The sequence below is a fragment of the Larimichthys crocea genome, unplaced genomic scaffold (assembly GCF_000972845.2).
Source record: "Larimichthys crocea isolate SSNF unplaced genomic scaffold, L_crocea_2.0 scaffold224, whole genome shotgun sequence".
Taxonomy (NCBI): domain Eukaryota; kingdom Metazoa; phylum Chordata; class Actinopteri; family Sciaenidae; genus Larimichthys; species Larimichthys crocea.
In genome coordinates, this window is record NW_020852976.1 from 62,172 (window position 1) to 74,974 (window position 12,803).

General features: G+C 46.0%; 1 protein-coding gene and 1 long non-coding RNA gene across 2 annotated transcripts; both read left to right on the top strand.

Moving 5' to 3' along the window:
• The first annotated feature begins 4,122 nt into the window (after positions 1-4,122).
• Positions 4,123-9,630, top strand: psmb6 (proteasome 20S subunit beta 6). The gene is made up of 7 exons (XM_019261019.2): positions 4,123-4,274; positions 5,801-5,868; positions 6,017-6,082; positions 6,959-7,024; positions 7,152-7,281; positions 7,409-7,553; positions 9,477-9,630. Exons 1-7 carry the CDS (start codon positions 4,155-4,157, stop codon positions 9,602-9,604), a joined length of 723 nt encoding a protein of 240 aa, XP_019116564.1. The 5' UTR covers positions 4,123-4,154; the 3' UTR covers positions 9,605-9,630.
• A 1,151-nt stretch (positions 9,631-10,781) lies between these two features.
• LOC113744822 (uncharacterized) lies at positions 10,782-12,114 on the top strand. Its single transcript, XR_003461855.1, has 3 exons — positions 10,782-10,923; positions 11,076-11,171; positions 11,464-12,114. It is a non-coding gene; the product is annotated as an uncharacterized LOC113744822 (long non-coding RNA).
• The last annotated feature ends 689 nt before the right edge of the window (positions 12,115-12,803 follow it).

A 12,803-nucleotide genomic window follows, 5' to 3' on the forward strand; every position in this document is an offset into this window, starting at 1 on the left:
AAAAGAAGAACGGGGGGGAATTCAACACGAGACAGAAACAAGAATCGAACTCAGAAACACAAAGAAGTGGGTGTGTGTGTACAGGGGTGGTGGTGTGTGTAAAGTGTGGTGTGTGTGTGTACAGTGTGTGTACAGGGTGGGGTGGTGTACAGTGGTGTACAAGTGGTGTAACAGGTGTGTGTTGTGGGTGTGGGTTGTACATGTGTGTGACAGTGTGTGTGTGTACAGGGTGTGTGGGTGGTTTAAGCCAGCTCGTGCTGTAAGTAGGGGGCGAGCGTCTGATTAAGAAGGCGTCCAGTCTGCTGCGGAATCACTCGCTGTCCAAACTCTGAGAGGGAGACACACCCGGGTGTCTTCCTATGTACGTCAACATACAACTGACAGACAGACAGGTTGAGAGAGAGACAGACAGAACAGACAGGGTGAGAGAGAAAGAACAGACAGAACAGGGAGAGAAACAGACAACAGCAGAAAGACAGGTGAAGATCAGACAGACAGACAGGTGATGTTTTATTTAGAAAGTTTATCCTTTCAGAGATCCTTCCAAATAAAAGTCGTCATGAATTAAAGATAAAAAAAACCTATTAGGACTGAAGTTTTACTTATCAGTGTGGTGTGTGTGTGTCTCAACGTGCTGTAGATGTGCGTGCAGTGTCTCTCTGCGTTGCAGACAGACAGGTCCTGTGTTGAGAAAAACCTCAGTCCACCTCGGAGTCTCATAGTAATGAAGACGAACTGCGGTTCTGAAAGACAAGGAGCCCTCCTTCCTGAGAGACGACACGCTAAGGACCACAGACAGGCAGGCAGACAGACAGGCAGACAAGACGCTGTAGTGAAGGATACTGTCCAGAGGAAGACATCTTTACTGCGAATGAGCGGATGGAGAACAACATGCAGCGTTACATCAACTTAAAAACTCCGCAGACAGACAGACAGACAGCAGACGACAGATTAGTTCACAGACAGAAGGCAGACAGTTAGTTCACAGACAGACAAAGCAGACAGTTCATCACAGGCCACGGCGACAGACAGTTTAGTTTTCACAGACAACAGTTAGTCCACAGACAACCATAAGTTATTCACAGACAGACAGGCAGTATAGTTCACACAGGCAGGCAGTTAGTTCACATGACAGACAGACAGTTAGTCAGCAGGACAGACAGCAGGTTATAGTTTTCACAGACAGACAGAAAGACAGTAGTTTCACAGCGCACTTAGTTCACAGACGACAACAGTTAGTTTCACAGACAGACAGGGCAATTTAGTTCAACAGACAGAAGACAGTTAAGTTTCACAGACAGAAACATTTGTCAACGACAGACAGACTTTAGTTCACAGCAGACAGCAGTTTAGTTCACAGACAGACAACAGTGTAGTTTCACAGACAGACAGACAGGTTAGTTCAACAGACAGGCAGAAGTTAGTTCACAGACAGACAGACAGTTCTTCACAAGACAGCGACGTGTCACAGACAGAAGAATTTATTCACAGACAGACAAAAGAAGAACGGGGGGGAATTCAAACACGAGACAGAAACAAGATCGAACTTCAGAAACACAAGAAGTGTGTGTGTGTACAGGGTGTGGTGTGTGTGTACAGTGTGGGTGGTGGTGGTACAGTGTGTGTACAGTGGGTGTGTGTACAGTGGGTACAGTGGGGTGTGTACAGGTGTGTGTGTGGGTGTGGGGTGTGTACAGTGTGTGTACAGTGTGTGTGTGTACAGGTGTGTGTGTGTGTGTTAAGCAGCTCGTGGGTGTAGTAGGGCGAGCTCTGATAAGGGCGTCCAGTCTGCTGCGAACAACTCGGCTGTCCAAACTCTGAGAGGGAACACACACCGGGTTCTTCACTATGTACTCAACATACAACTGACAGACAGACAGGTGAGAGAGAGACAGACAGAACAGACAGGTGAGAGAGAGACAGACAGACAGACAGGGGAGAGACAGACAGACAGACAGACAGACAGGTGAGAGACAGACAGACAGACAGGTGATGTTTTATTTAGAAAGTTTATCCTTCAGAGATCCTTCCATAATAAAAGTCTCATGAATTAAAGATAAAAAACCTTTAGACTGAAGTTTACTTATCAGTGTGTGTGTGTGTGTGTCTCACGTTGCTGTAGATGTGCGCTGCAGTGTCTCTCTGGCGTTGCAGACAGACAGGTCTGTGTTGAGGAAAACCTCAGTCCCCTCGAGTCTCATAGTAATGAAGACGATACTGCTGGTCTGAAAGGACAGGAAGCCCTCCTTCCTGAGAGACCGACAGGCTAAGGACCACAGACAGGCAGGCAGACAGACAGGCAGACAAGACAGCTGTAGTGAAGGATACTGTCCAGAGGAGACATCTTTCTGACGAATGAGCGGATGGAGAACAACATGCCGTACATCAACTTAAAAACTCCTGCAGACAGACAGACAGACGAGACAGACAGACAGTTAGTTCACAGACAGACAGGCAGAACAGTTAGTTCACAGACAGACAGAAGCAGACAGTTCACAGACGGCAGACAGACAGTTAGTTTCACAGACAGACAGTTAGTCAACAGACAACAACAGTTATTCACAGACAGACAGCAGTTAGTTCACAGACAGCAGGCAGTTAGTTTCACAGACAGACAGACAGTTAGTTCACAGGACAGACCATGCAGGTTATAGTTTTCACAGACAGACAGACAGACAGTGTTAGTTTCACAGACGACAAAACAGTAGTTCACAGACAGAACAGCAAGTTAGTTCACAGACAGGCAAGACAGTTAAGTTCACAGACAGACAGAACAGACAGACAGTTTAGTTCACAGCAACAGCAGTTAGTTCACAGACAGACAGACAGTTGTAGTTTCACAGACAGACAGACAGTTAGTTCAACAGACAGGCAGACAGTTTAGTTCACAGACAGACAGACAGTTAGTTCACAGAGCAGACAGACAGAACAGTTTAGTTCACAGACAGACCACAGACACACACACACAGACACACTCACACACAGACACACACACACAGACACACTCACACACACACTCACACACTCACTCACAGACACACACACACAGACACACTCACTCACAGACACACACACACTCACACACTCACTCACAGACACACACACACAGACACACACACACTCACACACTCACTCACAGACACACACACACTCACACACTCACTCACAGACACACACACACAGACACACTCACTCACAGACACACACACACAGACACACTCACACACACACTCACACACTCACTCACAGACACACTCACACACAGACACACACACAGACACACTCACAGACACACTCACACACTCAGACACACTCACACACTCAGACACACTCACACACTCACTCACAGACACACTCACACACTCAGACACACTCACACACTCACACACAGACACATACACACAGACACACACACTCACACACACAGACACACTCACACACTCACTCACAGACACACTCACACACTCAGACACACTCACACACTCACTCACAGACACACTCACACACTCAGACACAGACACACACTCACACACAGACACACTCACACACAGACACACTCACACACAGACTCACACACACACACACAGACACACACACACACACACTCATACACACACTCATACACACAGACACACACACACACACACACACAGACTCACACACACACACACAGACACACACACACACTCATACACACACTCACACACACACACACTCTCACTCACACACACTCTCACTCACACACACTCACAGCTGCTGTTCTCCGGTAAAACATCATTTAAATCAACAATAATAAACACGAACACACGCCAGATGACGTCACGTGTCGTCAGGTGTCGTCACTTGTCGTCAGATGACGTCATTCACCTTTTTTCCAGGTGTTTTCTCGGAGCTTTGTTTACCTTCTCTTCCTGATGTCAGCGCGCTGAAGGACCCTGCAGAGCTGTCCGCTAACATGCCGGAACAGAAACTACCAATACATCTCAGAGCGCATGCGCGCATGTAAATATATAAATATATAAATATGTAAATATATAAATGTGTGTGTCTGTGTGTGTGTGTGAGTGTGTCTGTGTGTGTGTGTGTCTGTGTGTGTGTGTGTGTGTGTGTGTGCGCGCGCGCCTTATTAAAAAGCCGCTGTGACCGCACAGCGCATGCGCAGGCAGACAGAGAAGATGGCGGCAGCAGCAGAGATGGGCCCGATGTTCCGACAGAACTTTTCCACGAACCACGACCTGGTACCGGACTGGACCAGCCGGGAAGTCAGCACCGGGGTGAGTAGGTGGTGTTTGGACCGGAGCAGGCCGAACCGGGCCTGGTTCCGTCCGTGTGTTGAGTGTTTAACCGTCAGAATGAGACAGCAGATCTGTGAGCTAACGGAGGCTAACAGGAGCCGGTTCACGAGCCGGACCGGACCGGACCGGACCGAGACGAACTCATTAACATATTTAACATGACGCGTTATTTAAGGCGGGAAATACACTGTCCGACAATGGACTCACCCTGTGAAACAGAACTTTAAACGGCCTCAGACGACAGAACTCAGTCTGCTGATCAGCGCTAATGGTCCTGTTAGCTACCGGACCGAACCGGACCGGGCTGGATCCAGAGTGACAGGCGCCGTTCACGAGCCGGACAGAACCGAGTCTTCATGTGTTATTGTAGAACGGGTCCGGTACCGAATATTAAGAACCCGTGACTGCGTTTGAAGGAAGCTGGGCTGAACCCGACCAGAACACCTGGTGACGTCACACCTGTCACAGCTTCACCTGTGTTCACGTCCCTGTTTGGACAGAACACCTGAATCTGTCCATGTCCCGTGTTCTGTCCTGTGTTCTGTCCTGTGTCCTGTCCGTGTCCTGTGTCCCGTGTTCTGTCCATGTCCTGTCCTGTGTCCTGTCCGTGTCCTGTCCTGTCCGTGTCCTGTCCCCACCTGTCTCTCATATACAGATGACAGTAGGGTCATACAGTGTGACTGACAGGGTTAAATTAAAAATCAATGAATTAAGGACGTGGACATGGACTTTAGGAAAAGTCCACATACAGCTCAACCATTACCGAGGGTCCAGCAGTGCAGACGGCAGAGTCCTACAACATTTGGACAGTAACTGGTAAAACCTTGACTCATGAGCTAAATACCTCAACAGTCTGTAGGAAGGGCCTACAGAGATTATACTTTGTGCAGACATCTTTAATTTTGTTCTACACATCTTTTATTGAGTCAGTTTTACTTTTTGCTTGATCTCATTTTATGGAAACCTGCCAGTTAAAAACAAAGATAATTAGCATGCAGCAGCTCTCTGTCAGATCTTTGACAGACGAGTCTTACAGAAGACTCGGTCCGTCCTGTCCAGCCCTGATCACCCATCGTCTGGACGCAGGTACATGCTAGGGCACGAACACACAGTTATAAATGTTCCTTTGTTTATGAACAGTTATAAATGTTCCTTTGTTTGTGAACACACAGTTATAAATGTTCCTTTGTTTATGAACACAGTTATAAATGTTCCTTTGTTTATGAACACACAGTTATAAATGTTCCTTTGTTTAGAATTGTTCAAATCAAGCTTACTTGTGCTGTGCTGTGCGACATTGTCCTATGTCACTGTTTGTCTATTTGTTGTTGTGTAAGTTACATTGTCACTGCAAATCAAATTTCCCCTGGAGGGACAATAAGGCTGAGTGTCCGTGTTCTGTTTAGATTTAATGAACTCAGTCTGTGAAACTAAACTTTAAACTTTAACTGTGATACTAACTGTTAGAAACTGTCTCTCTGCCTGTCTGTCTCTCTGTCTGTCAGACCACCATCATGGCGGTGGAGTATGATGGAGGAGTTGTGATCGGAGCCGACTCTCGGACCACCACTGGGTAAGAACACACACACACACACACACACACACACACACACACACACACTCTCTTCTGAAAGGTTTTTAATTGGCCGAGAGTCACAGGTTGGCCACCCCTGCTGTAGACACTCATTTAACCTGTCTGTCTAACTGTCTGTCTCTCTCAGAGCGTACATCGCCAACAGAGTAACGGACAAACTGACTCCGATCCACGACCGGATCTTCTGCTGCAGGTCAGTCCACGTTTTCATAGGAGGTTCTGAGTCTCTCCACCAGTTTCTGAGTGAAACCAGAACCTTCTTAGTGAAACCAGAACCTCCTGACAGTAGGGTGACCATATGTTCCAGAACAGAGGGCGCTGGGCCCGGCCCGGAGACAGACTCAGGGTTCTCAGAGGTCAACAAGCCTTGTGTTCTGTGCACAGGTCCAGTCCGTCAGTACTTGGTCAGGATTTCTATAAAACCCGGACAGGACGTAGGAATTGGACATGTCCGGGCAAAAGAGGGCGCTTGGTCACCGTACCTGACAGGAACCCAGTTCTGTTTCATCCAGAACCTTTCAGAACACCAGGCTCAGTTTGACACCGGAACCATCAGAGCGGGTCAGACTTTAGAACTTTAGACAGTGACTCCAAGAACTCGGGAACTTTCTGAACTGTTGAGCGAAGATGTTAGAACCCGAACCTGTTTTCTGGACCATCAAAGAACTGAAGGACCTCAGGAACCTTCATAGAAGCATCAAACCTTCATAGAACCATAAACCCTTCATAAACCCTTCATAGAACGGTAAACCCTTCATAGAACCATAAACCCTTCATAAACCCATCATAGAACCATAAACCCTTCATAGAACCATAAACCCTTCATAGAACTTTCATAGAACCATAAACCCTTCATAGAACCTTCATAGAACCATAAACCCTTCATAGAATTATAAACCCTTCATAGAACCCTTCATAGAACCATAAACCCTTAATAGAACCTTCATATAATCATAAACCCTTCATAGAACCTTCATAGAGCCATAAACCCTTCATAGAACCATAAACCCTTCATAGAACCATAAACCCTTCATAGAACCTTCATAGAGTGCGTTCTGGTTCTGTTCAGGTCTGGCTCGGCTGCTGACACTCAGGCCATTGCTGACGTGGTGACCTACCAGCTCGGCTTCCACAGGTAAGACACACACACACACACACACACACACACACACACACACACACACACACACACACACTCTGTCCTCACTGTGACTGTTTCAGGTTTAAACTGTGTGTGTGTGTGTGTCTGGCCCCGCCCCCAGCATCGAGCTCGATGAGCCTCCATTGGTGGAGACAGCAGCCAATCTGTTCAAAGCGAGCTGTTACCGCTACAGAGAAGAGCTGAGTGCAGGAATACTGGTGGCAGGCTGGGACCGCAGGAAGGGGGGACAGGTACCCGTCTGTCTGCACACCTGTCTGTCTGTACACATACCTGTCTGTCTGTCTGCACACATGTCTGTCTGTCTGTACACACACCTGTCTGTCTCTGACCTGTGTGTCTCTGACCTGTCTGCCTCAGGTGTACTGTGTTCCCATTGGAGGGATGATGGTGAGACAGCCTGTCTCTGTCGGTGGTTCTGGCAGCAGTTATATTTACGGCTTCATGGACTCGAACTACAAACCAGGACTGACCCGAGAACAGTGTGTGGAGCTGACTGCTGCAGGTACAGCAACAAGGCATCATGGGACATGAAGTGTTAACACAAATACATTATAAATAATAAGAACTACAGACTGTAAAAAAGAACTACAGACTGTAAAGAACTGCAGACTGTAAATAAGAACTGCAGACTGTAAATAAGAACTACAGACTGTAAATAAGAACTACAGACTGTAAATAAGAACTACAGACTGTAAAAAGAACTGCAGACTGTAAAAAGAACTGCAGACTGTAAAGAAACTGCAGACTGTCACATAAGAACTACAGCTGAATAAACTACGAGAACTGTACAATACAACTGAACAACTGTAAAAACGACTACAGGGGACTGTAAAAGACTACAGACTGTAAGAAAGATAAAAAAGAACTACAGACTGTAACTAGAACGTACAGATGTAGAAAAGAAACAATGCCGACTGTAAAAAAGAACTTCATAGGGGACGTAAAGAATAACTAACAGACTGTAAAGAACTACAGACTGTAAAGAACACAGTGTAAGACACAGCTGTAAGACTACAGACTGTAAATAAGCAACAGTCAGACTGTAAAGATAGATGCTACAGACTGGTATATAAAGAAGTGGGAGACCGGTAGCAATAAACTAAGTAAAAAAAGATAAGAACACAAAGACTGTAAATAGAGAACAGCAAAAGACTAATCAGACTAAGAGACAGGGAGGACGTAGCCAGACTGTAACAGACTCACAGCCTATTAAAACAGGACACTAAGAACTACCAGAGACTGTAAGAAGTAAACAGCGTAAACCTGAACTGTAAAAGAAAAATCAAGAAACACATAAAAGAACAACAAGACTGTAAGACGCTAAGTACAAAGACAGTAAACGAAATACGAAAACGACAAGCAAACTGGTAAATGCATAGATAACTACCAGAAACTGTGCAAGCAAAAAGTAAAAGTACAAAACTAAAAAAACTAGATAAGAAGTTCGGTCAAACTAACGAACTCGATGAAGTACCACAGACTGATAAAGTAAATGTACAACACTTGTCCTGACAAGCAGGGCAACTATCACTGGCAATGGCAGCACAAGACTTCAGTAAAGTCTGTCAAAAAATCGCGAATGAAGCCCCTCCAAACTAGGTGGGGGGGGAGGACGCCTAAGGACAAACGGTAAGAGTGGTATCAAAAAGCCCAAATGACCGTGAGCATCCTCATGTTGTCGACCATGTGAATGCTGAATTTCAGTGTGTGAAGTTAAAAAATGTGACCTGGGGAGAGAGAGAAAGAACAGGTGCCCCGTGCTCCTTTGGGAAATTTCTCCTCTCCAGTTTACATGGGAGTAGATGGGGCTGTCGGTGGGTGATCCTGGAGCATCAGTGCGTCTCCCGCCAAAACTATAAGTCTGACAGCTTCAGCAGTGATATCGCTGCGTAGCCCACGAATTTTCCTACGTTTCTATGTAGAAATGTTTGAATTAACTTTGTTTCACAAACAAACACAAACACACAAAACATTTCACAAGTATATTAAAATACGAATGTGAGTCACTTTCTGCTTGTTGGAACATTTAATGGAACAAAGTCAGCTCAGGGTGGAAGTTACACACCGTCCAGCTGTGACCATGTATCAGTTATCAATCATCTGTCAATTAATCATCTGTCAATTAATCATCTATTGATTATTAATCATCTATCGATCATCTGTCATCTATCGATTATTAATCACCATGTCATGATCATGATAATAAATGTTTGGTTTCTCTGTTCTTGTTAAAGTCAAAGATCAGTTCAAATCTTTATTAATAACAAAGTGACAGAGACACATGCTGACTGTCAGCTACTAATCCTGTCTGTCTCTCTCTCTCTCTCTCTCTGTCTCTCTCTCTCTCTCTCTCCTGTCTGTCTCTGTCTCCCCTGTCTCTCTCTCTCCTGTCTGTCTGTCTCTCTCCTGTCTGTCTGTCTGTCAGCTCTGGCTCTGGCGATGGAGAGAGACGGGTCTAGTGGCGGTGTGATTCGTCTGGCGAGTATCTCAGAGGACGGCGTGGAGAGACGAGTCATCATGGGAGGCTCTCTGCCCAAGTTCTCCACACACTAACACACACACACACACACACTAACACACATGTTAACACACACACACACTCATGTTAACACACACACACACTCATGTTAACACACACACACTCACCTGTCGTGGTGTGTTCAGTGTCTGATGTTTGTTTAATAAAAGTTTGATCTGATTTAGTTTTTGTCGTTGTCTCCTTTGAAGCTTTAGCTCAGCTAAATGTCGTTAGTGATGTCGTTAGTGATGTCGTTAGTGATGTCGTTAGTGATGTCGTTAGTGATGTCGTCAGTGATGTCGTTAGTGATGTCATCAGTGATGTCATCAGTGATGTCGTTAGTGATGTCATCAGTGATGTCGTTAGTGATGTCATCAGTGATGTCATGTATCGCCTGCAGACGGTGTCGTTGGACAGACGGACAGTTTTTAGTTTTAGTCAGATTTCCTCGTCTCGGCTTTGGGGACTTTCTTTTGTCTCATTACCTTCGTCTCTGTCCGCCTTTCTTTTCTTCACGCTGTCTCTTTAGGGTTTTGTTGTTGAGTAACGCCACCATAGACCTAATGCTCCCTGCGCACACTCTGACAGTGAGAGCGCCACTAGCGCCAACTACTGTAGTAGATGTGCAACTACACTTTATTCCAGTATGGCAAAAAAAGCCCCCCATGGCCCCACGGTTTGAGAAGGACTAAAGTGTCCAACGTGTCCAACGCCGTGAAGACACATCTGAGACTTTGTGGTCAGGGTTGCCTCACCTCCACTGACCATAGAGAGGGCAGCACCAGGATCCAGAGTGTGCTCCTCACTGAGGACCTCACACCTCATCACGGGCCAGTCCACACCACGTGTCCTTCTACTGTGGAACCACCAAGAGCATCAAAACCAGCTGCATCACCGTGTGCTACGACAGCTGCACTGCATCCTGCAAGAAGACCCTGCAGACCCCGCAGACCCCTCAGACCCTGCAGACCCTGCAGACCCCTCAGACCCTGCAGACCCCGCAGACCCCTCAGACCCTGCAGACCCCGCAGACCCCGCAGACCCCGCAGACCCTGCTCCTCTTCATCCTCAGTTTGTTCTGCTGTGTCTCATGGTGAGTTCATATGTAACCATAGTTACGCAGAGTTCTGTCTCAGTGAGTTTCATGTAAACGAGCTCATTTTAAAAAGTGATGGCAGCAACATGAAAAAGGTTTGGACGTGTGTGTGTGTGTGTGTGTGTGTGTGTGTGAGAGAGACAGGGAACGTCCAACTACTTCTCCTTCAACATGTTCCAGTTCACTGGGAGCTCTGCTGATGTCTACCTGCACTGCAGACTCAACCTGTGTGTCACACAGAACAACACCTGCGCCCCGGTACGCCAACCAAACTGCTCGTCACTGGAAACCTGTCAGAACAGGCGGTCCAGCGGGTCACACCCGTCCCATAATCTGCTGTGAGCAGCATCAGTCCAGAATCAGTCTTCTAAAGTCTGGACTCACTTCATCTCTCCGTCTTTAACTTCCAGACCTGCAGCGCTGCTGGTTCTCGGAGACGCAGATCTGCCAGGTCCACCTACGTGGCTGAAGCCCCAGCCTTCATCACCATGGCCTGGACTAATTAGGTAAGACAAGACAGTGCTAACGACTGCAGACATCAGTCTCTTCTTTGTTGTCTTGGGTCAGCAGTAGACGGGTAGGTGTCGCCCTCTAGTGGTTGAACCCGTTCTGTACATCTTTGACAAAGAAAGTAAGAAGGACTGAACGATGACGTGAGACGTTTGACCATGTGATCCGTCCAAAGTCAAAGTGAGTGACGGAGGACTGCTCACGGGTCAGACCCCCGACACAATGAAGACAGTTCTAGAGTCCAACATGCTCATCAGGATCACATGTTTGCTCCGGTTGTCTTCTCAGGTGTGTTTCCACGGTGACCCGGACTGACTGACCTGCACAATGATTCTGGACTGTTGCTTGGTCCTGATCCAGAGGCCGGTGTGTGAATCTTTCACAGCGACGTCTCCTGAAAGGATTCGCTCAGTTCTCACTGCAGATTTTCTGCAGCTAGAAAACTTTCTTCTTCTTCTTCTTCTTCTTCTTCTTTCCTCAAACATGAAAGTATCCAAACGATGTGGTGAAGGGAAGTGTGTGTGAGTAAACTAATATGATGAATTACTAATGATTCCAATGATCAGGTGTTACATGCTGAGCAGTCTGTGGGGAACAGCTTCCATCTTGAAGACTCTTGTTAGCAAAGAGGCAGCCATGTGCACAGTCGAGCTTTAAAGTCCTTTATGTTGTTTTCCTGGTTCTTTCTGTAACACCGGATCACTTCACTTTGACAAGCTTTGCCACAATCATTCCATTATTTACAGATTCCAGCTCAGTCAGAACTGTGTTTCAAAGGTCCGATCTGTGCAGCTTCACTGTACCAACAACCGGAACAAGACCGGATCTTTATGATGAATCTTTATGATGAATCTTTATGATGAATCTTTCTGAATCTTTCTGAATCTTTCAAGCAAATGAAAATACAAAAAAGAATAAAAAGGGTTTGTGGGAAAAAAAGTCTGTTTGGTTCATTTTATTTCATCTTTGCTGTTTCTTGACGTTGTATTTACTTCATAACTTTATAACCACGCCCACACAAAGTGTACGTGCAAAGACGAGGCGACAATGGCGTTTCCGGCAAAACACATTTATATTATTTTTACATTTTGGGAATATGTTGTCGTTTAACGGTTAACACATGTTTTGCTCGGCAGAAAGAGTGGACTTTTAAAAACACATTTCTTCAAACTCAAAGTAAATGTTCGTAAGCAAACCCGTTCAATGAGCAATGGATGCTAACAGTGCGGGAACACGGCACGCAGAATATTTTACATTTTAATTTAACTCACATATCAAACTGAATAGTTTCGGTATGTGTGTTGGTGAAGTTTGGCTGAAGTGTGGTTTACAGTTTGAAAATACGTTTCTTGAAGCGCAGACAACCAGATGTCACGATCATGGATGTGCTTCTGCGAAACGTTTTTATTTATCATAGTAACATATTTTGCATTGTTACGGTTGTCAGTCTTTCGAATCGAATATTAAAATCTCCACCACATATTAAAGTCCCATGACTTGTTATCATTAAGTCAACCTTATGTTTAAAAAGGAGCAGTCACTGCCCGGCGGCACAAACACGTTAAGGAGTCTTATCACGGTTCCTTCCATCTTCCCTGTAACCAGAACAAATCTACCGTCCTTATCCT

Coding starts and splice junctions, on each gene's coding strand:
- psmb6 (XM_019261019.2), top strand. CDS start 4,155: ATGCGCAGGCAGACAGAGAAGATGGCGGCAGCAGCAGAGATGGGCCCG. Junction 7,025..7,151: donor TACCAGCTCGGCTTCCACAG/GTAAGACACACA, acceptor CCCCGCCCCCAG/CATCGAGCTCGATGAGCCTC. Junction 7,554..9,476: donor TGTGGAGCTGACTGCTGCAG/GTACAGCAACAA, acceptor TCTGTCTGTCAG/CTCTGGCTCTGGCGATGGAG.